Source organism: Neomonachus schauinslandi, chromosome 12 (genome assembly GCF_002201575.2).
Source record: "Neomonachus schauinslandi chromosome 12, ASM220157v2, whole genome shotgun sequence".
Classification (NCBI taxonomy): domain Eukaryota; kingdom Metazoa; phylum Chordata; class Mammalia; order Carnivora; family Phocidae; genus Neomonachus; species Neomonachus schauinslandi.
The window spans coordinates 21,560,422-21,586,921 of record NC_058414.1 but is presented as its reverse complement, the minus strand read 5'-3'; the positions used below and the strand labels follow the sequence as shown (position 1 = coordinate 21,586,921).

The window sequence follows — 26,500 nt, the reverse complement described above, 5'->3', positions numbered from 1 at the left end:
AAAGTGCTAAATTCTTCTTAAGAAGAATGCAATATATGTCTAAAACTGACCAATAAAAAATTAAAAGGCAGTATGAGCACTTTATTTAGAAATTTGGAATTAAAAGATGAGAACTGAAAGAGTTAACAGCTGGGGGCCAGGGCAGGGACTAGAGAGAGTTAGGGCCAATTCTCATTATAAACCGTTCAGTACTGGGACGCCTGGGTGGCTCAGTCGGTTAAGCGTCTGCCTTCAGCTCAGGTCATGATCCCAGGGTCCTGGGATCGAGAACTGCATTGGGCTCCTTGCTCAGTGGGGAGCCTGCTTCTCCCTCTCCCACTCCCCCTGCTTGTGCTCTCTCTCTCTGACAAATAAGTAAAATCTTTAAAAAACAAAAAACAAAAACCTTTCAGTACTACTTAATTTTTTTTAAAGATTTATTTTATTTATTTGAGAGAGAGAGAGAAGACAGTGCATGCACGTAAGTGGGGGGAGGGGCAGAGGAAGAGAATCTTTAAGCAGACTCCCCGCTGAGGGGGGGATAGATCCCAAGACCCATGAGATCATGACCTGAGCTGAAACCAAGAGTTAGACCAATAACCATCTGAGCCACCCAAGCACCCCTTGATTTTTTAAATTATATTTTATTTTTAAAATTTACAAAGTCATGGGCCTTCCTCTCAAAAACCGATAACCCCATTCTAATCATGAGAAAAACATAGGACAAATCCCAATTGAGGGACATTTTACAAAATGCCTGACCAGTACTCCTCAAACCATCAAGGTAATCAAAAGCAAGAAAAGTCTGAGAAACTGCCATAGCCAAGAAAAGCCTATACAGACATGATGACTAAATGTAATGTAGTATCCTGGGTGGGATTCCTTGAACAGAAAAATGACACTGGGTAAAAACTAAGGAAACGTGAATAAAGTATGGCTTTAGTTAATAATGATAATATATCAATACTGACTCATTAATTGCGACAAATGTATAATACAAATGTAAAATTTCAGTAAGAGAAAGTAAGTACGGAATACATGGACACTCTAATTTTTCTGTAAATCTAAAACTCTCCTAAAATTAAGAGATTACTAAAAGTCATATATATAAATTTATAAAGGCAAAACTTAATTAAAAGAAAGAAATACAGTGCTTACTTCAGCAGCGTATGTACGAAAATTGGAATTGAAACCATACGGAGAAGATTAGCATGGCCCCTAAGTAAGAAAGGTATTAAATTCATGAAGCCTTCCATATTTATGGGACAGGCGGTGGCTTACTTGTGGTGAGCATAGCATACGTATAAGCTGTCAAATCACTATTGGTATACCTGAAGCCAATGTGCCATTGTGTGTCAACCACAGTCAAATAAATAAATAAGAAATACAGTTTGTGTGCATGAGGCTACTGTGGCACTGTGTGTCAACTCTACATACATACGTAACACAGACACACACAGTTTGTGTACATGTGTGTATAAATTTCACTCTATGTAATGGACAGAGCTCCAAGACACACTGTTCAGTAAAACGAGCAAGTTATAGAAAAATACATATAGCATATTTAGGTTTTCAAAAATAGGCTACATATTCTTTTCTGTGTGTACATGTATTTATGTATATATGTAAATACATAGGAAAAAGTCTGGAAGGAAGAACACAAAACACCTAACAGGGTTTACTCCTGTAGAAGGAATAAAAGGAACTCTTGATTTTTATTTCCTTTACTTCTAAATTTATATTTATTATTATTAATTATAATTTCTACAACAGAAAGGGATTCATATTTATTACTTATGTAATTGTTAGCCTACATCTCTTTCCTGAAAGAAAAATTGATAATTATGTTCAGACAAGTACTTTTTTTAAAGATTTAGAATCACTTAAGATCTATCAGAAGAGATAAGAAAAAAGCACTTCAAAATAAAACAATGACTATATAACCTAATACACACATACATGAAAATACTCTTCCTTTTTACAAAGTCCTCCCTTCATTACAATTGTTCAAGTGCATTTCTACCTCACTTTATATACATTATGTCAAGTTCACGCTATAGTTAACAAAAAGAAGAATGAAAGGAGAAAATATGATACAATTATATATGTATTCTGAATATGTACATATACATGCACTATTTGTTACATTTAATAGATTTTAAGGAAAAGACAGAAATCCCATACTATACCATGACTCATTAAACCAAAGATTTTTGTTTAAAAAAGGATCTTTATATAAGTTCATTTAAAAAAAAAATTTTGGGGGCACCTGGGTGGCTCAGTTGGTTGAGCGACTGCCTTCGGCTCAGGTCGTGATCCCGGAGTCCCGGGATCGAGTCCCGCATCGGGCTCCCTGCTCGGCGGGGAGTCTGCTTCTCCCTCTGACCCTCCCCCCTCTCATGTGCTTTCTCTCTCTCTCTCTCTCTCAAATAAATAAATAAAATCTTTAAAAAAATAAATAAATAAATAAATAAAAATAAAAAAATAAAAAATAAAAAAAAATTTTTTTTAAGAAGTGTCACGGGGGGCCTGGCTGGCTCAGTCAGCAGAGCAACTCTTGATTTCAGGGTCATGAGTTCAAGCCCCACGTTGGGCAAAGAGCTTACATAAAAAAATAAAAATAAAAAAATAAAGAAGTGTCATAAAAATCCACACTTACTTCTTAAGAAGTGTTGGTAGAATTTCCTGCTAAAGCTTTCAGCCACAATATATTCTTGTAGAACAAACCTCAAATAGGCTTCATGCTATCACAGTTTTGCCTGCTTTGGGTATGTGCCATGATTCACACTGTAATAATGCAGTCTATGAAATCAGTTAGTCTGAACAACAACACTGATCTTCCTGATCACCCTCCCCAGACAGAAGTATAGCTAGAAATAGATCTGAAAACAAGCAGGAAACAGGAGAAAATGAGAAATAATACAGAATTGAAGTGGGGAGGAAGAGGGAAAGTAACATTACAAAAATGGAAAGGAAAAGATAAACGATATAGTAAAAAGGAGTGATGCCTTCTCAGTCTTTTTTTAAAGATTTTAATTTTCTTGGGCGCCTGCGTGGCTCAGTTGGTTAAGCGACTGCCTTCGGCTCAGGTCATGATCCCGGAGTCCTGGGATCGAGTCCCACATCGGGGTCCCGGCTCAGCAGGGAGTCTGCTTCTCCCTCTGACCCTATCCCCTCTCATGCGGTTTCTCTCTCTCTCTCAAATAAATAAAATCTTAAAAAAAAAAAGATTTTATTTTGCTTGTACAGAAATATTTATTGAAAATCTCATCAACAAATCACTGAGCCATTCTATATATGACATAGAAGTAGTGTTTGGAACACTTGTTTTTTTTTTTTTTTAAAGATTTTATTTATTTATTTGAGAGAGAGAGAACGAGAGACAGAGAGCAGGAGAGGGAGGAGGGTCAGAGGGAGGAGAAGCAGACTCCCCGCCAAGCAGGGAGCCCGATGCGGGACTCGATCCCGGGACTCCAGGATCATGACCTGAGCCGAAGGCAGACGCTTAACCATCTGAGCCACCCAGGCGCCCTGGAACACTTGTTTTTAAAGAGACTTGCTTTAAGGCTAGTTTGTCAACACTCATTTATTTTTTTTCCGTTTTTTTATTTAACTCAATTAACCAACATATAATGTATTATTGGTTTCAGAAGTAGAGTTCAGTGATTCATCAGTCTTATTATAATACCCAGTGCTCATTACATCACATGCCCTCCTTAATGTCCATCACCCAATCACCCCATTCCCCTATCCACCTCCCCTCCAGCTACCCTAAGTTTGTTTCCTATGATTGAGTCTCATATGGTTTGTCTCCCTCTCTGGTTTCATCTTGTTTTATTTTTTCCTCTCTTCCCCTATGATGCTTTGTTTTGTTTCTTAAACTCCACATACGAGTGATATCATACGATAATTGTCTTTCTCTGATTGACATATTTCACTTATCAGCCTTTTTTTTTTATTGGTCCTCACTGCAAGAGATATTACTAGCCTCTTACTCAAAACTTCTCCCTAAAGTCAGTGGAACTCCACTATCATGACTACTCCATAACTCATGATCCTACCATCAAAACCTGCACATTCTCCTTAGGATTTTATCTTAGGTGTACCTCCTTTCTCTATACTTGTCTAAAAATGCATTCCTAGGATTTAAACTGTAACCATTAGGCAAATGAATCCCCAAACTAATATCTCAACCCAACCTCTTGGCCAAGCTTCACCACGTCATCTCCGTAAGAGATATTTAACATCCTGGGGCACCTGGCTGGCTCAGTCAGCAGAGCCTGCAACTCTTGATCTTGAGGCTGTGAGTTCAAGCCCCATACTGGGTAGAGAGATTACTTAAAAAAATAAAAAAATTTTTAAAAATTTTAAAAAGAAAAGAAATATTTGGGGTGCCTGGTTGGCTCAGTCGTTGGGTGTCTGCCTTCGGCTCGGGTCGTGGTCCTGGGGTCGAGCCCTGCGTTGGGCTCCCTGCTCAGCAGGAGGCCTGCTTCTCCCTCTCCCACTCCCCCTGCTTGTGTTCCCTCTCTCAGTGTCTCTCTCTCTCTCTGTCAAATACATAAATAAAATCTTAAAAAAAAAAAAAAGAAAAATATTTAACACCAAAATTATCATCTTTCTTATATAAATAAGGTTCAAGCTCTCCTTTTAATTCCCTGTTTAGGTTAATGGCACAACAGCCCCTGACATCCAAATTCAAAATTCTTAAAACCTTTACACTTCCCTCTTTAGTTTTTCCCCTAACATTAAATCACTTGCTTAGTTCAGTCTACTGAAATACGTCCATCTTCCTTTCCCCTTTCCACAGCTATCACCATAACTGATTAATTATCTTTTGAAAGAAGTGATCTTCCTACTTAAAATTTCTCTCCTCTCCACCAATCCACTCAGCAGTGACAAAAAAATATTCCTTGAAAATATAGTTTATCATGTCACTCTCCTCTACTTTAAACAAATGAACAAATCCACCCTATGTAAAAAGAGAAACTTCCCACAGTATGCCATTCAGGAATCTGTATAGTGAAGACTCATACTTTAATCTAGTTTCTTCTACTATTCAACCATATGTATATGTACACAAGATTTCAGATTGTTTAATTCATTACTACTTGAGTCTTACTCCATTTACTTAGAATGCCTTTGCCCATCCCTACTCTTGCCGACCAGAATCCTACACATCCTGCAAGATCCAGCTGAAATTCAGCTTTTCATTAAGGACTCCTTGATCCCTACAACTAGAAATGACCCCACTGCCTCCTCCTCCCTCTCTTATGATTTGAATTCTGCTTCTTTGTGTACCTGTTCTATCTGCCCTGCTGAATATAAACTCTTCTGCAGTTTTTTGGTTTGTCTTTTTTTTTTAATTTTATGTTATGTTAATCATCATTAGTTTTTGATGTAATGTTCCATGATTCATTGTTTGCGTATAACACCCAGTGCTCCATGCAGTATGTGCCCTCCTTAATACCCATCACCGGGCTAACCCATCCCCCCACTCCCCTCCCCTCTAGAACCCTGTTTGCTTCTCAGAGTCTATAGTCTTTCATGGTTCGTCTCCCCCTCTGAGTTCCCCCCCCTTCATTTTTCCCTTCCTACTATCTTCTTTTTTTTTAATATATAATGTATTATTTGTTTCACAGGTTCAGGTCTGTGATTCATCAGTCTTACACAATTCACAGCGCTCACCATAGCACATAACCTCCCCAATGTCCATCACCCAGCCACCCCATCCCTCCCACCCCCCACCACTCCAGCAACCCTCAAGTTTGTTTCCTGAGATTAAGAATTCTTCTGCAGTTTTTGTATCTAACACATCTTTGTCTTCTTCTATAGAATCTAGAATAGTGTTTTGCGCATAAGATGCTCAAAATCAATGAAGTTTCCACGGGGCAAAAGAAGAAAAGAGTTAATGTAAATAAAAGCAAATTACTGATAATCATCTGAAGGGTCAGCAGTCACAGAAGATAAAAAAAAAAAGCAACATTCAGAAAAAGAAACAAGATGCGTAATAATACAAAGTGTCTCTTACATTGCAGCTAATAATCTTTCCAATTAAATTATAAATTCCTGAAGTCAAGAAATATAAACAGCTTTCCTCTCTGCATTCCCCTACACAGTGCCAAGCATATAGCAGGCAGTAAATGTTTGTTGAATCATATAAGAAGCAGAGGACAAATTAGAGAAATTGTGACGTAATTTAAGAAAGTAAATGCTCTTATAAGACTCTAGAAATAAACAATAAAAAATAGCAGAGGTATGACAACAATCAATAAGATAGTGTTGAAGTGGGGCAGCTGCCAGAAAAGTTTCCATAAAATTAGTTTTTTCATAGAAACAAATTAAAGATTTTACCTACTCTCCTCGCCAAGGCCCAGAGCATTTAAGATTTTCTCAGGGACAGAGACTAAGTGGCAGAAGTAGGAAAAGTCCTAATCAAGTCCCCAAATTTCCAGTTAAAAGCTCTTATACCACACTTTAGGAAAAAAAAAAACAACATAATGAGAATTCTTTGGACCACAAATGTTTCATTGTATTTAGCTAATAAGGGATAGTTCCTAACTTATAACTGGCACATACAAGGAGCACTACTTCTAGCTCTTCTGCACCAAATCTTCTCCGGTAGATAGTTATATAATAGGGGAAGGAATGACATAGAAATGGGTTCCAGAAAGTTGGAAGGCAAAGAAGAAAAACCCTTTCTTCTAATTAAGGGATGGCTGAGATCTGACAGGCATGAGGCAGACGGTATTTAAAATACCTGACTCCTCCTCTAGGGTTGTCTGCTCATCTATACTGAGGGCAACTGTTAAAGGGTGAAAGGTCCTTATGGACTTAACTGTAAAAATTGCTGTGTTAAGAACCCTGAGATATGAAAGACCTGTGCAGTTCCAGTAACTTAGAACATAAGGACTTGTGAACTGCTGAACTGAAGGAGTGTTATGGAGCTTCTGTTGCTTGTACTTGTAAAATCAGGGGCTTATGCTATCTCTGATGAACCTTTCTTTGCTAGTATTTTATGATTCTACGTTTCTGCTTTTTTTAAGAAGGGGAAAAATTTAGTATAATGACTCATAAAGCAAAAACGTCCTATGTTTTGTACAGTAATGCAAAAAATGTTTCTGCCTGAAGATATTATGAGGAAGTTCAAATTGTACAATACTTATCTCTCTTACTATTCAGGAATAGGCAGGTTGCTCTAAATACTGAGACCAAAAAAACAAGGAAGAGAATGTTGAAAATGATGTAGTTTAAGACGGCTGTGTATTAAGAAATTCTAAACATACTATAATACGTTGGAAATAACTCAGGCTTTGTAATCAGACATACTTAATTTCCAGCTGCTCCTGCCACCAACTGACACAAAACAAATTACTTATTAACTATGTTGTGCCTCAGCATTCTCATCTGTCAAAGACAGTAGCACTTACCTTTTAGATTTTTATGAGGATTAAAAGCAACATACGCATTATTTCCAACACTATGCCCAGTATATATCACAGGCACTTAACAAAGGTAGCTAGCATTTTATTAAATATAAATAGCAGAATTGTATTAAGAAGGCATCTAGTAACACACATAGAGTGACAAACAGTATAGTAACAGTCGTCCCAAAAACACAGAATCACTAAAAGGAAAACAAAAAATAAATATATATATACCTACATGAAAGCCAAGCCAGACATAACATGAAATAGTGGTCTGGGCTCCCTCTCCTACCCTAATAAAAAATTTCAGGTCAGGCTTACTTCACTGACCGACCACGAAAGATCTGCCTCCAAAACAGAAGTACAATTAGCTTTCCTCCTCTCAAAATACTGTAAAGGCAAGATATAAAAGTACTGAGGCACTCTACTTGGTATCTAGATCACAGACTTAAATCACTCTAGTCACTGAACTTTATACTATAGCTGTCATATAAAATGTGATTCACACACGAACTGGGGCATTCTAGACCTCTGAAGTCAACATTATACAATTATATTATTTAATTACAATTATGTTCTATAATGCAAACAGTAAGTCATATAGTTTGTAGTTAATGATAACAGCATATATGGGAACCACTGCTCTTATTATATACCCTTTATGTTTTCCATGCAACCAATTAAAGTTCTAAATTTTAAAAAGTTATGTATTTAGTTAATATCATTAAATAATGCTCCTATAGGTGCTTTATCTATTTTCAATTTAGAATGTACTCTAAGGGAAATTTTACAAAATATACCTATTATATTATGTAATGCATTACAAATTTTTATTTTAATTTATTTAAATTATTTTAATACATTAAAATTTGTAATACATTATAAATATTAGTGCCCTAATATATGTACAGGGAGGAAATGATTCAGACTTCTAAAGCTAGGTTATAAGAAGCCTCGCTGTTTCCAGTCAGGTCTCTTGGAGTCCTGAGCTGCCATCTAAGAAATCCAACTATCCTGATGAGATCACGTGGAAAGGACCCAAGATGACAGAGAGAGAGGGGCTCGGCTTAGCATCTAGTTATGAGAGGGATGAGAAAACATCCAAGTGAGTAAAGCCATCTTGGGACCTAGTAAACAAGACCAGCCACCAACTGACCACCACTGAGCAACCCCAGTCAACCCCACATGAAGCAGAATCACCTAGTCAATTCTGCTGGAATTCCTGACCCATAAAATCACTAAATATAATAAAATGGTTGTATTTTACGCCACCAAATTTTAAGTCTGTTACACAGCAAAAGATAATATATCCTTCACAAAGTCTTAGAGTCAATGAAGAAGTTGTTTGGTATAAGTTACATATGTACAAAACTTGCACTGACTTCAGGTCAATGTTAAAACAGAATTTGTCTTATAAAACACGCTGATATTTAAAAATCAAAAGTGAAGGGTTAGAGGGATGCCTGGGTGGCTCAGCTGGTTAAGCATCTACCTTCGGCTCAGGTCATGAGCCCTGGATCCTGGGACTGAGCCCCACATTAGGCTCCCTGCTCAGCAGGAGCCTGCTTTTTTCTCTCTCCCACGCGCCCTGCTTGTGCTCTCTCTCTCTCTGTCAAATAAATAAATAAAATAAAATAAAAAAAAAAGTGAAGGGCTAGAATAAAGATGTTTAGCAATATATAATGTCAGAACTATAATCAAACATCTCGGAATTATTTTCTTCCTTAAGCTTTTATGGCATGCATCGTTGTTTTCCTATCTAGTTCCATGAATGTTACACTTCAAATAATGCTCTCTACCTAGAATTCTTTCATTTCTTTTTTTTAAAAAAGATTTTACTTCTTTACTTGACACACACACACACACACACACACACACAAACACACACACAGTGAAAGTGTGCACAAGCAGGGGGAGTGGCAGAGGGCGAAGCAGGCTCCCCACTGAGCAAGGAGCCCGATGACCTAAGCCAAAGGCAGACACTTAACTGACTGAGCCACCCAGGCGTCCCAATTCCTTCATTTCTTTACTGATAACCTACCACACTGTCCTTCAAAGGTTCTCTCAAACATCCCCTCCTCCCTCCTGCATTCCTTCTCCCTCTCTTAATATCTGCCTACTCCCATTTCCACTAGTACCAACACTACTGTCCATCTGTCTTGTGGTATTTAACTTAGAGCATTAAATACTATAATTACTTTTTCTGGTATACTGCTAGATTGCTTAAGGTACTTGAAGGCAGAAGCTTTATATTGATTTTGTCATTTTTACTAAAACCTACCAGGACACCTAAGCACTAAAAGTGTTTGTCAAGTTGAATAGTTATACTCTGCTAACAGAGATCTCAGATTTCAAAGACAAACACAATGTTTGAAGAACCACAAAGAAATCATTTCCTGAATATTACAAAGTACCTTATTGTGATTCAATCTGTTCCTTAGGGCCCCTGGGTGGCTCAGTCAGTAGAGCATGTGACCCTCAATCTCAGGGTCATTAGTTCAAGCCCCACATTGGGCATAGAGCCTACTTAAAACAAAAACAAAACAAAAACCTGTTCCTGATTGTGAAGAATTGATAACCTTTCAATACTATACACTTAACATACCCAATTATCAAGTATATGTAGAAACAACAAAAGCTTTCTTACATACCAGTAACAATCTGGAAAAAACTCCCCAAAATGAACAAAATACCAGAAGAAAACTCATAATCTGTATTAAATATCAATAGACTTTATGGAGATATAAAAGAATATAAGAGTAGGTAAAGACATACATGTAGCTTGTAAGTATAAAGAAAATTCTGTAATTACAATCTGCCCCTACTTTAATCAATAAATTTAATGAAAACCCCTAGGTGACTGGAGTCAGGGGAGGGGGGAGAGAGTGGACTTCACAAAATAATTTCCCACTTAATCAATAAGGAAAAATAAGAGTAAGGGAACTTTGATCCAAACCTCAAATACAAAAATTTTCAAAATGCACTACAGTCCTAAAGGTAAAACCTAAAACTATAAAGTATCAAAAAGAAAATATAAGAGAAAACCTGTGTGACCCTGGGTTAGGCAAAGCTCTCTTGGTTAAGACACAAAAACCACAAACCATAAAAGAAATAAATTATGAAGTAGACTTCACCAAAATCAAATTTTTCTGCTCTGAAGAAGTGTGAAGGATAATATTAAGGGAATGCAAAGCCACAGAATGGGAGAATACATTTGTGAAATACATATCTAATAAAGAACTTGTACACAGAATATGTAAAGAATGATTACAATTTGAAAATAAAAACAACACATAATCTGAACAGACACTTCACCAAAGAGACAGGGATGGAAAATAAGCACATAAAATGATGCTGAACATCAGAAGTCATTAGGGAACTGCAAATTAAAACCATAATGAAATACTACTACATATCCACTAGGATGACTAAGACTTAGTAGACTATAACAATATCAAGGGCTGGTGGGAATGAAGAAAGTACAGCCACTTTAGAAAAGTATGGAAGTTTCTTATGAAGTTAAGCATAAATTTAACCATACAACCCAGTGATTCCACTTCTAGATATTTGCTCAAGACAACGAAAGCTTATGTCCACCACAAGATTCATGTATGAATGACTATAGTGGGCTTATTCATAACCATCAAAAACCAGAAACAATCCAAATGTCCACCAACTGGAAAATGAAAAAACAAACTGTGGTATCTCTATGCAATGAACTACTACTCAGAAATAAAAGGAATAAATTGATTAATGCAACACTGATGAATCTCAAAAGCAATACGCTAAGTGAAAGAAGCCAAACATAAAAAAGACAGTGTAAGATTCAACTTATATGACATTCTGGAAAAGGCAAAACTATTGGGACAAAAGACAAATCACGCCCGGGACTGGAGGTATGAGCAATGAGTGGCAGAACATTTTGAGGTGATAGAAAATATCATGACTGTGCTGGTGGCTACAATGTACACTTATTAAAACTCATAGACCTATATACCTTAAAGGGGTAAATTTTATCTTATGTAAATTATGCCTCAATAAGCCTGGTATTTTAAAAAGCCAAGAAAATTCTGAAAAAGAGTATGGAAGCAGGGGGGCCTTGCCCTATAGATATTAAAATCTAAAGATACAGTAAAATGAGAGTGTTACTTGAGTAGAAATGAACTGATAAATGTAAAGAATTGGGAATCTAAAAATAGACCTGAGGGGGCACCTGGCACTCAATCTGTAGAGCATGGGACTCTTGATCTCGAGGTTGTGATTTCCAGCCCCACACTGGGTGCAGAGATTACTTAAAAATAAAAAAATCTATAAATAAATAAATAAAATCTTTTTTAAAGATTTAGAAAAATAAAAATAGATCCAAGCACACATGATTTTAGTATAGGATAAAAACTGGCATTCCACATCTGAGTGCAAAGAATGACCTATTCAATAAATGGTGTTAAAATGGTATTAAAAACTATCTGATTGCTGGAACAAAATTAATCTTAATTCCTATCTAATTTTATGTCTAAATAAATTACAAATAGGATTTCCATTTATAATGCCCTTACGGGTTTTGTAAATACATGCAGATTAAAAACAAAATTTCCAGGGCACCCGGGTGGGTCAGTCGTTAAGTGTCTGCCTTTGGCTCAGGTCATGATCCCAGGATCCTGGGATGGAGCCCTACATCAGGCTCTCTGCTCAGCGGGAAGCCCGCTTCTCCCTCTCCCACTCCCCTGCTTGTGTTCCCTCTCTTGCTGTCTCTCTCTGTCAAATAAATAAAATCTTTAAAAAAAAATAAAAATAAAAAAATTTCCTCTTCGTATAATGTAGTGATAAGCTTTATTTTTTTGAGATTAGAGTGTACAAAATGGCAATTCGGATAACTCAAGTGAGTCAAACATAATACAATTAGTATTATCCACACAGTGACTTTCCTTTCTAGTTTCTCATACCATTAATATCTGCCTCTTGTGCTCACTTGACAATTTAACCACTGTCTGTGAGCTGTTGATCAACTTCTCATCCCATTATCACTTTTCTACTGTTCTTACTTTGAAATACCTGCCAAAATTTTCCTGAATAACAACTAGATATCTCTTCTCAGCAGGCAGAAAGGGCTGAAATGCAGTACAACTCGTTAATTTCCCAAACAGTTACTGACTACCCAGAGGTACCATGACCTGAAACAAGATAACCACAGCCCCCAGATTTCACAGGCTGTGTGTCTAGTGAAGAAGATAACTAAGTGATTAAAATGAAGTGAAGAAAGTCAGGAAGGAAGAAGTGCAAGGTGACACAGGAAGAGACAACAAGGGGACCTAACCTAGTCTAGGGAATAATAAAGGCCTCCCTTTCAAGTGGAGTCCTAAAAGATGAGTAGACATTAGCTAGGTGTAGTAGAACTGTGGAACGAGGGATAACGCGTAGACAAAGTTCTAGGCAGCAAGAAGCACTGAGGAGAAGTTAAAGAGCTAAACAAGAGCCTTGTAGGACATTTTTAGGAATTTGAACATCTCATAAACAGAAAAGTGACATAACCAAATGTGTTCAGATCTCTAGCCATCACTTAGGCTGTAGCATGAAAAATGAATTGAAACATCACAGATTTGAAGTAGGGAGCCCAATAAGGAGGCAGTTATACAATAATCTAGGCTAGAGATAATGGTAACTTGAACTAAGACTAGTAGAAAGGACAGTGAAAGGAGATAGATATAAAAGATGGTGATTAGAACTAACAAGATTTGGCTACCGGTTGGATGAAGGTAAAGTGTAGAATCCAGTTTTCAAGCTTGAGCCACCAGATACAAGATGGCACTGAGATAAGGAACATACACAGCAGGACAAATTTGAGTAAGGAAGGCTGAGTTTTGAACATATTAATTTTACAGTTCTGTGGAACATCTAATAGTGACTATGTCAAAGATGGATCTAGAACTCCAAACTAAGCTAAGATTTGGGGAGTGCTAACAATAGACCGTAGAAAACCAACAGGGTGATTAGCAAAGCCAGAGAGAAGAGTACTGTAAAAGGGTCCCAAACTAAACTAAATGCTGAAATAGTAGCAGCAGAGATAAGGCCAATGATGAGGGAGGCCAGGAGAGGGAGGACAAATGGAAGGTAAACTGTTAAATTGTTAGACCAGAGTAAAAGTTAAGGAATCATGCCTAATCTTGATTTTTTTGAGACCGTTTTAAAGGCTGTTAACAGCTGGCTACCTAAGAACTAAGAGAGGATCTGAGATTATTTCCTCCTCACACAAAAAGCAATCATTGTTGTCTGCCACCACGACTTTTACAAGGGTCCCCTCCACATATGCAATACTGAAGCATACACACACTAACAGAATCTCCTATACATAGAACAACATTTTAAAACTTTACATATTGACTCACCATTAATTTGAGCTGCATCTGATAAGAGAACTCTAATATAAGGCACTTGCCTATATCTCAAACTCATATCCATCTTTTCCAACTAGTTCTCCTGCGGGCCCACCAACATTTTTTCAATGATATGCTTACTCCCTCCATCTGAAACCATAAAATTAAATATATAAATCCTCCTCTCTTGCTACATATTTGATAATCATGAAGGCTGATCATACATTCCCTCTCAAAATCTTTTCCTTTCCATGTCCAGGAGTACCTCATTTTACCACTAAAATTAGTCTCCAATATCCCTGTCTCTATTTTTTCTCTCAGCCAATTCATCCTATACAATGCTAACAAATTAGTATTCCTTAAATGCCAATTTGAATAAATTATCACTCTATTAAAAACAAACAAACTGTGCCTTGCTGTTGCCCACAGTACGAAGTCTTAACTCCCTATCCTGGCAAATAGAAAACATATTGTGGCAAACTTTCAACTGGCATGAGGTGCTATTTCCCAACTTTGTACAAAATCACCAATCCCAGCTGAATGGTTCTATTCACAGACCACTGAACATGGCATGCACACTCCGGTCTCTATGGTCTTGCTCACACCATTTCCCCTAACAAGCCTGTTCCATCATCTCCATTTTCCTAAGTCCCACTTTTCCTTCAAACTCTGGTTCATTTATTTGGCAAACTAGCTCACAATGTAAGGTACAATTCTGGATAAAGGAGATTTAAAAACATTAACACAGTTTGCACAATAGTTTATAGAGCTGGAGCTCTTAAGTCAAACTACATAATGATCTAAAATTTAGATTGTATACTTATTTAATATCCTTGGGCAAGTTACTTAAATTTTCTGAGCTTCCATTCAGCACTTATAAAAGGCTAATATCTAACTAAACTTTAAAGAAGTTGTGAAAATTAAATAAAAATACATATAAAGTGCCAAGTACAGTTCTATGTGTTAATTATTATTATTGTTGTTGTTATTATTGTTTCTGTCCTCAAGAAGCTTATATTTTTGTTCAAGTTGCACCCAAGTACTCACTGCATCAGCTTTTGGTCCAACTCAAAAAAGCCTGACAGGGCGCCTGGGTGGCTCAGTTGGTTGGGCAACTGCCTTCGGCTCAGGTCATGATCCTGGAGTCCCGGGATCGAGTCCCACATCGGGCTCGGCGAGGAGCCTGCTTCTCCCTCTGACCCTCCCCCCTCTCATGTACTCTCTCTCATTCTCACTCTCTCAAATAAATAAATAAAATCTTTAAAAAAAAAAAGCCTGACAGAATTTACTAATCGTGATATTTTCATCATCCCCAAAGGAGACAAGTGAAAAATGGTGACTATATACTCCCTTAAGGTATAAAGTTCATCAGTGATTCAGCCAGAAAATGAATGCCCCAGGACACTGGTTTTCCAGAATATTGTTCCACATGTCAAACCACTGAAAGCGGTTCTGAATTAAATAATATCTAAAGAAAATGTATACCCTTTCTATAAAAAAAACTAACAAGAGGGTGCCCGGGTGGCTCAGTTGGTTAAGCGACTGCCTTTGGCTCAGGTCATGATCCTGGAATCCCAGGATCGAGTCCCGCATCAGGCTCCCTGCTCGGCAGGGAGTCTGCTTCTCCCTCTGACCCTAACCCCTCTCATGTGCTCTCTCTCATTCTCTCTCTCTCAAATAAACAAATAAAATCTTAAAAAAAAAAACAAAAAACTAACAAGAGTAGCCACTTAAGTTTGTAGTGCAAAGAGAACAGATAAAATTAATTTCTTAATAAAAAGTATTTTTTTCTTCAAATCACTTATTGAGTACAAGGCAAAGATCATAAAATGATGACTAAAATGATGCCTGCTCTGAAGGAATTGATATAATCTATTTAATAAAGGAATTCATATACGTATACAGTTAATTTATATTAGTCAACAGAGAACATTATGTAATAGAAATTGTAATTTTGAAATATATATAGTATTTAACACACTATACTAATTCATATTTACTACATTAAAAAAAAATGGTAGGACTTCTTATTTTTGGCCCATGTTACCAATATTATAACAGATCATCAATTGTAACTGACTACACTCAATCTTTAATGAAAAGCATTCTGCAAGTAGCTTTCCAAAATTCAAACTATGATGAATTTAGAATTCAAGAAAAGTGTTTACCAAAAGATTCTAGTCTTATTACTTATTTACTTTGGTACCCAAAATCAAAATAGACTGCCAAATTTTAATCTAAATACAAGAGTAGCAAATTATTTTGAATTCCCCATTCCCAAATCAAATTCCTTTTTTATTTAGAAATAGTTTGGCATCATTTTTTAAGTCCCAACAGAATGGGTGACACAGGCAAAAATCATTAATTGATACTGAAGCCATTAAGTAAAAAATTGCTGGGAAATTGGATATTCATAAATCATCGACACACCGATTACAAACTAAATACAAATAGAAAAATGAACTAGTATAATGGGGTAATGGTCACCTCAACCAATTTACTAATGGCACAATCTTAATATTATACGTCTCCTGATGGGATGGAATATGAAGCACACCAATGAAATATTCTTACCAAAACTATTTAATCTGGATTAATCAGCCTTGATCTTGATACCTAACTTCCAGTTTGTAATAAATACAAAGAATCAAGCTAAATACCACAACATGGATGTAGAGATTACTTAAAATCTTTAGTGGCAGCTGGGTGGCTCAGTCTTTAAGAGGCTGCCTCAGGCTCAGGTCATGATCTCAGGGTCCGGGGATCCAGCCCCACTGTTGGGCTTCCTGCTCAGCAAGGAGTCTGCTTCTTCTCTCCCTCTCCCTCTGCCCTTCCCCCTGCTCGCGCTCGCTCTCTCAGGCTCTCTCTCTCGCAGATAAATAAAATCTTTAAAAGAAATAAAATTAAAAATAAACAAAATCGGGGCACTTGGGTGGCTCAGTTGTTAAGTGTCTGCATTCGGCTCAGGTCATGGTCCCGGGGGTCCTGGGATCGAGCCCCACGTCGGGCCCCCTGCTCAGCAGGAAGCCTGCTTCTCCCTCTCCCACTCCCCCTTCTTTTGCTCTCTCTCTCGCTGTGTCTCTCTCTGTCAAAATAAATAAATAAAATCTTTAAAAATATATATCACTATGAATGTTTAGAAATCATGAATATAAAAAAATCTACAAGGTAACAGGTATATTAAACTAGTATCTTCAAAAAGTCAATGTCATATGAAGAAAACAGTAAGTAGAACAGTTCCAGATTAAAGTAAACAGAGAGGGACGCCTGGGTGGCTCAGTTGGTTAAGTGACTGCCTTCGGCTCAGGTCATAATCTCAGCGTCCTGGGATTGAGTCCCGCATCGGACTCCCTGCTCAGCGGGAAGCCTGCTTCTCCCTCTCCCACTCCCCCTACTTGTGTCCCTCTCTCGCTATCTCTCTCTCTCTGTCAAATAAATAAATAAGATCTTTAAAAAAATAAACAAGACATAAAAAGAAGAAAAAGAAAATATCACTCAAGAAATGGCATTATAAAAATAAATATTTAGTGTTGTTTGGAATACAATGGGGAACTTGGGGGTTATTGGAAGACTAAATATGCATTGGCTATATGATTATTTTAAATGTTTTATTTTTTAAATTTTTTTAAAGATTTTATTTATTTGGCAGAGAGAGACACAGTGAGAGAGGGAACACAAGCAGGGGGAGTGGGAGAGGGAGAAGCAGGCTTCCCGCAGAGCAGGGAGCCCGATGTGGGGCTCGATCCCAGGACCCTGGGATCATGACCCAAGCCGAAGGCAGACACTTTACGACTGAGCTACCTAGGCGCCCCTTCTTAAATATTTTAAAGTTATTGTAATTATCTACTTTTAGAAGATGAAGACTGAAATATTTAAGAATGAAGTATCATGATGTCTACAGTTTACTTTCAAATGATTTACTTTCAAGTGATTCATTGCATATATAAGATAAAATATTAACAGTTGTTGCATCTAGGAGGAAAATCTATTCTTTCAGCTTTTCTGTGTGCTTAAAATTTTTTATAATAAAAAGTTAGAGAAAAAAGAAATAACTTGGAAAAAGTTTTAAAGTTCATCTTCACTTTCTCCTTCCTGTTTATCACAGTCTAAAGGGAAAAAATTAAGTTAACTGTCGCATTCTGTAGTTAGGCTCACACTCTTGCAGAAATGGGGTTGATCCAAATTCTTTACACATTAGCAATGCAACTCTGAGCGAGCTAAGAAAAACTCAGAGTTTTAATCTAAAAATATTGAGATAATACCATGGCATATGACAAGCACTCAACAAATGCCTTTTCTTTCTCCCACCAAATCCCCAAATTTTATTTCCTAAGCTATCATGGCTGACCGCACACTGACTTCACAAGTATCTGCTCCAAATAAATGTTACTGGGAGTTTTTTGTTTTTTTTTTTTTTTTTTTTTTTTTTAAGATTTTATTTATTTATTTGAGAGAGAGAGAGAGAGCACATGAGAGGGGGGAGGGTCAGAGAGAGAGAGGCAGACTCCCTGATGAGCAGGGAGCCCGATGCGGGACTCGATCCCGGGACTCCAGGATCATGACCTGAGCTGAAGACAGTCGCTTAACCAACTGAGCCACCCAGGCGCCCACTGGGAGTTTTTTGTCTCCTTACTTAGATTTACTTTTCTGATACTAAATAGTTAACCCAACCCTTGGGCACAGCTGGTGGGAATGTAAAATGGTGCAACTCCTATTGAAAACAGTTATGGAAAACAATATGGCAGTTCCTTAAATTAAGATTACCATATAATCCAGCAGTTCTACTTCAGGGCATATATCCAAAAGAACTGAAAGCAGGGACTCAAACAGATATCTGTTCATCCATGTTCATAGTAGCATTATTCATAATAGCCAAAAGGTAGAAGAACCCACATGTTATCAAGGGATGAATGTACAAACAAATGTGGTATAAACATGTAATGGAACATTATTCAGCCTTAAAAAGGAAATTCTGACACATGCTGCAACACACACAGACATATATATAGAGAGAGAGAGAGAGGTAGAGAGTGAGTATGTGTAAGTGTGTATATGGGAGGGGTGGGGGTTGATTCTGCCCTCTTGCATCTTTTACCATCTCCAATTTCTAAGCCTTTCTAGGGGTACTGCAAAGTAAAGAGGATTGTTTGGGACTTACACTAACCTTCTATTATGCTCGCTCACCCCCTCCTCCGTTCACTGCCCCCACCACAGGAATGAGGTATGATCTCCAGCAAAACTGAATCAGAATGGCTCCAAACTCAGGTGCATCCCACACAGAAAAAGGGAGAAGTGAAATGTGGGTGTGAAAGAAGGGAGACTAAGTGAAAATTTAGAAACTGAACGGTGAAACTTACAGCTTTCTTCCTCCACCAAGCACTACAGCCCCGCCACCTAAACTCATTACCTCTGCCAATCCCCTCCTCTCCATTATTCCAGTTACACAGACAGAAAAATGAAGGACCTTTATCTGAAGAAACTGAAAACCCTCTTACCCACTACCCAGAGAAAAGAAGTAAAGGTAAAATATGGGAGGGGCGCCCAGCTGGCTCAGTCAGTATAACACGCGATTCTTGATCTCGGGGTTGTAAGTTCGAGCCCCATGTCGGGTATAGAGATTACTTAAAAATAAAATCTTTTTTTTTTTTTTTAAAAGATTTTATTTATTTATTTGAGAGAGAGAGAATGAGAGACAGAGAGCATGAGAGGGAGGAGGGTCAGAGGGAGAAGCAGACTCCCTGCCGAGCAGGGAGCCCGATGCGGGACTCGATCCCGGGACTCCAGGATCATGACCTGAGCCGAAGGCAGTCGCTTAACCAACTGAGCCACCCAGGAGCCCTTAAAAATAAAATCTTAAAAAAAAAAAGGTAAAACATGGGAGTTTATTAGTCACTAAGCCATGCTCATGCATGCCCAGTGAGCTTTCAATCAGCTTTGAACATTCCTTGAATATGAAGGAACTGCTAAGGATCACACAAATCTGAAGAAAGCCTCCAACAAGACCAAAATCAACGACCAAAAAAAAGTTTTAGAGGAACCAAAAACAATGCAAGAAACGAAGAAACTATAATTAATATCCTTGAAGAGGTAACAGAAGATGCTGCACCCATGAAAAAAGAACAAGATGCTACAATACAGGAACTAAGAGCAAGAGCTCGTGAAACATTGTTTTAAAAGAGAGCTAAAATTTAAAAATTCAATAAAAGGGTTGAGATCTCCCAGATTGTGGAAAAAAGACAATTTTTTTGGAGATCAAATTTCTCAACAAGAACACTGGAAGCCAGGCAATAATGGGAACACCTCCAAACTTTTGAGGGAAAATGATTTCCAATATAGAAATCTCTCAACAGCCAAACAGCCTAGCATGAGGGTAAAAATAAATTAAAAAAAAAAAAATTTCCAGTGCACACTTTCACAGTAATAGTAGAGGAAACCAAAATGAAGGAATAAACCAAAGGAAGGCACAGGGTCCAGAAAAAAGGGACTCAGCGAAAGTGAAAGAAATTCTCAGAATGTCAGCTAAGGGAAGTCCCAGATGACAGCTTTGCAGCAGGCCTAAAGAGAAAACAATCCAGACTAAAGCAGGAAGAAAGACAGCTACAGAAGAGATGACTACAGGAACAAATAGAACTGATAAGTTTATCTGACAGATTTGACCATGTGGAAAATTGTACTGAGAAGCATTTTATGGAGCTGCTGGAGGGTACAGAAAGACTTTACCAGACCAAACTAAGCAAATGAAAAAACTAGGCATGAAAAACAAAGGTTACACAAGAAAATGAAATCATAGTAAACTATTTCAGCAGTGACAAATACTTGGTCATAATGATGAAACCTCTGAATATGAATTTAACCTAAAATTGTGGAATTAACATTAGAAAGATAGGAAAAAGTCTAGTTTGAAAAATCTTCCAACACCTATCCCTTTAAATCACTGACATTTACATACCTTAAATTATTCACTTCTAACAGACTCTTTAACTACAAAGAACAAACCAATGGCACCTAGTGGGTGGGGGAATGGGTTAAATAGGTGATGGGGATTAAGGAATGCACTTGTGATGAGCACCTGGTGATGTATGGAATTGTTGAATCCCTGTATCGTACACCTGAAATGAATATAACACTGTATGCTAACTGGAATTAAAATAGAAACAAAATAATTATTATTCAATTCTTAAAAAAAGCCTCTATTTTCATTAGTTAAATTCTGTAACTATACTTTCAAGGCAAACATTCTGTGAAATGCTCTGGTTTTATCTTGGGATACTTAACAGGATCATTCTAAGGAAAAAAATAAGTTAATAAATGCAAAGCAAAAACACTAACAAAAATGAGAAGAGCTATACAAGTTTTATTAGTTACTGCAATTGTTAAGGCACTCTGTTATCCAATAATATGTTTGTTCTGTTTGCTATAACATAATTCTAAATGTTGGATACCTTCAGTACATGTCCACTCTTACCTTCCACATTTACCAATTCAAAAATTTATTCAATCTTATAGGAAAATGGGCTGTGAACTCTTTAGTAGATTACCTCTCACCACTAAATCTGGTTATTTTCTAGTTTTAAAAATCTAAAACATTTTGCACATTTTCTTTTTATAAGAAATAAATTTAACTTTTACATGATGACTCAGGCTATCATGGAAGTTAGCTACCGCACTATGACTAGATGACCTCACAGGTTTTTGGTGTGTAAGGCACCAACCCTTATGCTAAATGGGCTTAGACTGCTACGCTTTTGTGATTCTGTTGTTTTATCACTCTTAACTTTCAAATCTGTCAATGATTCTTACTCTATCTGGACTGATCCACTTTTTAATTGTTATAAGGTTAAAAAACAAATCATTATATTTCTGACTCAAATAACATTTACTAAATGGCTTGCCAAGCCTTTTCATACACAGTTTCATTTAATACAAGTAATTCCTGTTAAGATGGTAGCCAATGTAAAAATTTAGCAGTTCTCACTGAAGACTTAAAAAAAAGAAAAACCTACTAGCATACAGGAACTCAACTGGTTAATGGAGTTGGGAGCTAGATTTTTTGGATGTCTGTTTGCCTTTTGAGGGAAGGATCTATTTTCTTTGCTTAGGTGTCCTTATAGCTCACTTCCTGTTCTGATTCAGCTTGTTCAATCAGCCAGCTATGGGATAAATGGGGTCACTGAACTATCCTCTGTGCTATCCATGAACTATCCAACTTAAAGCAACATTAGAAAGAGTTATATATCTAAAAAACAGACATATCCACTAAGATTTTTTTTTTTTAAGATAAGGCTAAGCCCAAGGTGGGGCTCGAACTCACTGACCCGAGATCAAAGAGTTGCACGCTCCCGTGGCTGAGGCAGCCAGATGCCCCAACCACTCACTAAGATTCTTACATAAAGCCCAGAGAAACGGATTGTATTACAAATTAGAATTTTCATATTTATAATTACACTTGAATGTATATAATTTTCTGTTTTAATAACACTGTTGCTGAGGAATTTTCTTAATTGATTAAAACAGAACTTCAATTTAGTTAAAACTGAACTTTAGAAGGGTAATACTTCTTAAGATTTTCACCATTAATCATTAAGACACTGAAAAAAATCCTTTGATTTTTAGATTTTCTTCAGTAAAATAGCAGCATTTCTCTCAAAAAAAAATGAAAATCTTACAATGGTGTTCATATTTAGTCACTACGAAGAAAAAAACCCTATAGAGCTCATGGAAAAACATGTTCCCCACATCCTAATGTAGAAGCTATCATTCCTCATATTAAGGCTTCATAAAATAATCAGTAGCCTTCGAAAGAAGAATTCTAAATGTAATTTAAAAAACTGGACAAATTTCTCTTTAACAGCCATTTCACATTAAGAGCCATTTTTATGCTCCATATTTTAAGTTAGACTTGGGAAAGAATGCTTATTTATTTTCAGCCATTCCAATACCCTGACAATGTTATACCCCACACTCACTTCCTCATTCAAAGAACTTAGAAGAATACACTGTTCACACATCAAAAATGAGACTAAAAGCAAGCTGCAAGCGCACAGACTTTCAAGCACTTTTTACTTTTAAAGGTAAGCATTAAAACGAAATAGCTTTAAAATACTAACCACCTAAAATTCCAGACTAAAAGTAGTATAAGTTCCATCCTCAAAACCACTTTCCTAGAAGCAACACTCTCTAAAACTGAGAGAACTTTACCCTGTGCCAGAGTACCTGATGGCTATGCTTAGTTGTCCAAGGTTTTCTACAGGCAGAACAGCAGGGAAGAAGTAACCCTGCTACTACTACTCCTGTGCAGCATTTTTAAAAAATTGTGAGAACAGCCATTCTAATTCAAACATATAGAGAATTATTCATGATTTAAGCTACAATTAGATCAGCAATACTAAAACTGCTTGACATGTCATTTTTCCTCAAAAACACTTTCACAATACATTCTCAATGTATATTTATAATAAAGGTCACTATGTGCTTTAGGCTTTTGATCACATAAATTCCTAATTTTCAACCACTCTCCATGTCGTACCACCGTCAGATCAACTGTGTATCAATAAATAAGCAGCTCCATCTATTTCAAATAAATACTTTCTGAAAATCAGACGGCTAGCCTACATCTTAAAAGAAAATTGCCTAGCCCTGTCTGAAAAGGACCCTTATGAATTTGCCATTTTCTGATGCTAAAACATTTTGCAGTCACTTGATCTGGCAAAAAAACACGTCAACGCTCCTGATTTTATCATTTGCGGCAGGAAAAAAGAATATGGCTGAAAATTCTTTCTGAAGGGTGGTGGTATTCCAAATAGGACCACTCAAAACACCTGAGAATACTGAGCGGTGCGGAGGGTGCTGGGAGGCTACCTTATGAAACAGCACACTTCGGGCCCTGCACACTACCTCATTTCCCTAATAGGGATGAAAAGCTCAGGCCTCTGGTAGCTTCCAGCTGACGCCAATGCTCTCCACACCCCTTTTTTTGACAGGATTTTCTGGCGTTGGAGTCTGTGTCACAAATAACGAATTCTGTGATCACGTCTAAACGGTCTAATAATGAATCAAGCACCTTTTACAAGACCAAACCCTTCGCGATCCCATTCCCTCCCCTCTCCCTCCGTAGCCCAGCACACCCAGGCGGGTACTCTAGACCGAATTCTACAAATCTTGCAGCGCATTAACTGGGAGATAGAAACAATATAAAAAATAAGAGTTTCGGCCATTCCCCTCGCTGCAACCGAAATTACAGGCTCCATTTCCTGTCCCCAAGGGGACTGCAAAGTCGCCTGCTGAGAACGGGACGCCTCCCGCCCCCTCCAGGCTGGCGCCCGCGGCCCCCGCGCTCCCCCTGCCCGGGCCCCGCGGGCGCGAAGAGGTGGCGGGGACCCGCGGCGCCCTCCCCTCCCCCTCCCAGCGTCGACACCCACCTCGCGGCAGCGGCTTCACCTCCCCGTTTTCCTCCCGGGCGGCCCCGCCGGCCTCGCCTGCCCCGCCGAGGCCGTGCCTCCTCCTTTCCTTCTCTCGCTTCTCCTTAGGTCGGCGCTGCTTGGCGTTGGCCGAGGAGGCGGCGGCGGGCAGCAAGAGATGGTGAGGCTGAGCGTGCAGCAGCGTAGGAGGGACCAGCAGTTTGCGCGGCACCGGCTGAGACGAGGAAGCGGAGGCTGAGGAAGGGACCGCGGAGCCAGCGGAAAAAGAGAAACTGCTCCGAGCAGAGGACGGGGACGGGGCAGCAGACAGACCGGGAAAGCTCCAAGACGCGGGGCTGCCATAGCTCTGAGGCGAAGGTGCCGCCAGCGGCTGCAGCTGCCTGCTGTTCCCGCCGTTGCCCCCCTCTCCGTTCAGTCTCCGCGGCGCCTTCTTCTCCTCAGTCCGGACCTTCTTGGCCGACAGAGGACCCGGTGGGTCCCGGAAGGCGGGCTGCAATTTGCCAAACGGTTCTTTCTCCGAGACGGCGGCGGCGGCGGCGGCAGCAGCGCCGTGCACTGGGCTCGGCGGTTCCGCCATTTTGCGCTCCTGTTGTATTTACTCTCCTCCGCTCCCGGGCGCGGGGCAGGGGCGGGCCCTCAGCGAGGGGTGGGGGAGGGGCGGGGGAGGAGTGGAGCGGCCGGGCCATCGGCAGAGCCCTCTATTGGACGAGCCATGCTGAAGGATCCCTCTGGGAACCAACCAAAGGCGTCAATCTGGAGCCGAAGAGGCGGTATCGCCAAGCGGACCAGTTTTGGAGGTCAAAGCTCCGCGGGGCGCGGCTAGTGGTGGAGCGAACTGTGAGGGGAGGGTCTTCCACTTGTCGCCAGCGTGAACCCTGGTGCCGCGTGAGTGTCCGGAATGAATCCCCAACTCCGGACCCTCAACTCTGCCCCCTTCCAGGCGCGCTCGTCTCTGCTTCAACTTTATCATGTGTCACTTTCTCTTCCTTTTATCCCCTGGGGTCCTTTTGGTCCCTCCCCGTCTCTTCGCGCTCAGAAAGCCGAATTTCGCTGATGCTTAGCTCAGAGAAGAAAATTTTGTGCGGAATTCAGTCCTTCCTTCTGTTAGGCAGCAGTCGTTGGATGGGAGGGACTAAAAATCACTTGGTGTCCTGACAAGATCTGTTACTGTTGCTAAGATCGTCAACTCTAATGCTTTAAGGGAGGTAACTTCGTGCAAAGCCAGAACTTTCGGATTACTTCCGAGCTTGAAGGTAAGACTCCCTGGATAATTTTTCTTTTGAACTTTACTGGTACGCTCTTAAAGATCTTAATTTTATTGCAATTATTATAACTGAGGCTTGCTAAGAAAAATCCGTTAGCGATATTTATTGCTGTTTGAAAAGCAAGGATTTTTTTAGGTGTAAAATAGCGGTTAGCATCCTGAGTGTTCAGTGCTTTATAAATGTGTATTTTGATTTCTAGCTTAGAAAATAAGGAATTGGGGGAGATGGGTTACAGTAATACTGTTGCAACCAAAGCGAGGAGCAAGATTTTAATTCAACTCAGGTCTCACATAAGATTAACAAGTCAAAGGAATAGATGTAAAAATAAAAGTAGTCAAATCAGGAAATGAGCAGTCGGAGAATATTCTAAGTCCTAAAAGGAGCCCTATGTTACCTGTAACTTTTTAGAAAACAGAAGGAACTTTCCAGGATTGCCAATTCTTGTGACCTCACGAAGTTGGAATTTTTTATTTTGTTTTCCCTTTTTTGTTTGTTTAGAATACTTTGGAGTCAAAATTTAATAATGGACTTTTTTTTAGGTGCCTCAAATTTTTAAAGTAATGAAAATATTTACTTCCTTTAATACCTTAAACGATGAAAGAAAGTGAAAACTTTGTGGTTGGAATTGACTGTCAGCATATGTCTTCATGAAAAGTAGCATTGTTGGAAGAGTGGACAGAGGATGGGGCTGGAAATCATTGGGTAGTAACTAGCTTTGTAACCTCAGTCACAGTGTTTCATCTGTCAGAACCTCTGTTTTATTTGAATAAATTCAATTACATGATCACTAAAGTCTCTTACATGCTCTTAACTTCTGCCATATTCAAGAATCTTTTCAAAATCACACTGAAACCATTACAATTAAAATAGTCTCTTAATTGTTGACCCTCCAGATACATAAATGTATCTCATATACGTTAATATAGTACCTGGAAACTTGCACCATTTATTTTCTCATCACCCACATAGAAGTCTGGAAAATCCGATTTGTCCCAGCTAAAGTGTACTCTCACTCTCATGAATTTGTTTCTGCTTGCACTATA

The 26,500-nt window shown here is 38.5% G+C and overlaps 1 protein-coding gene and 1 non-coding gene across 2 annotated transcripts in view; one reads left to right on the top strand and one right to left on the bottom strand.

The window, feature by feature from the left end:
• The window catches only part of RSBN1L (round spermatid basic protein 1 like), a 64,628-nt gene extending 39,836 nt beyond the window's left edge, over nucleotides 1–24,792 (bottom strand). Inside the window, exon 1 of the mRNA XM_021689700.2 lies at nucleotides 24,193–24,792. Within this exon, the coding sequence (XP_021545375.1) occupies nucleotides 24,193–24,769 (577 nt within the window). The 5' untranslated portion in view covers nucleotides 24,770–24,792. The remainder of the gene's footprint in view (nucleotides 1–24,192) is intronic.
• LOC123326425 lies at nucleotides 1,138–1,241 on the top strand. The gene has a single exon (XR_006541085.1). It is a non-coding gene; the product is annotated as a U6 spliceosomal RNA (small nuclear RNA).
• Nucleotides 24,793–26,500: the final 1,708 nt, after the last annotated feature.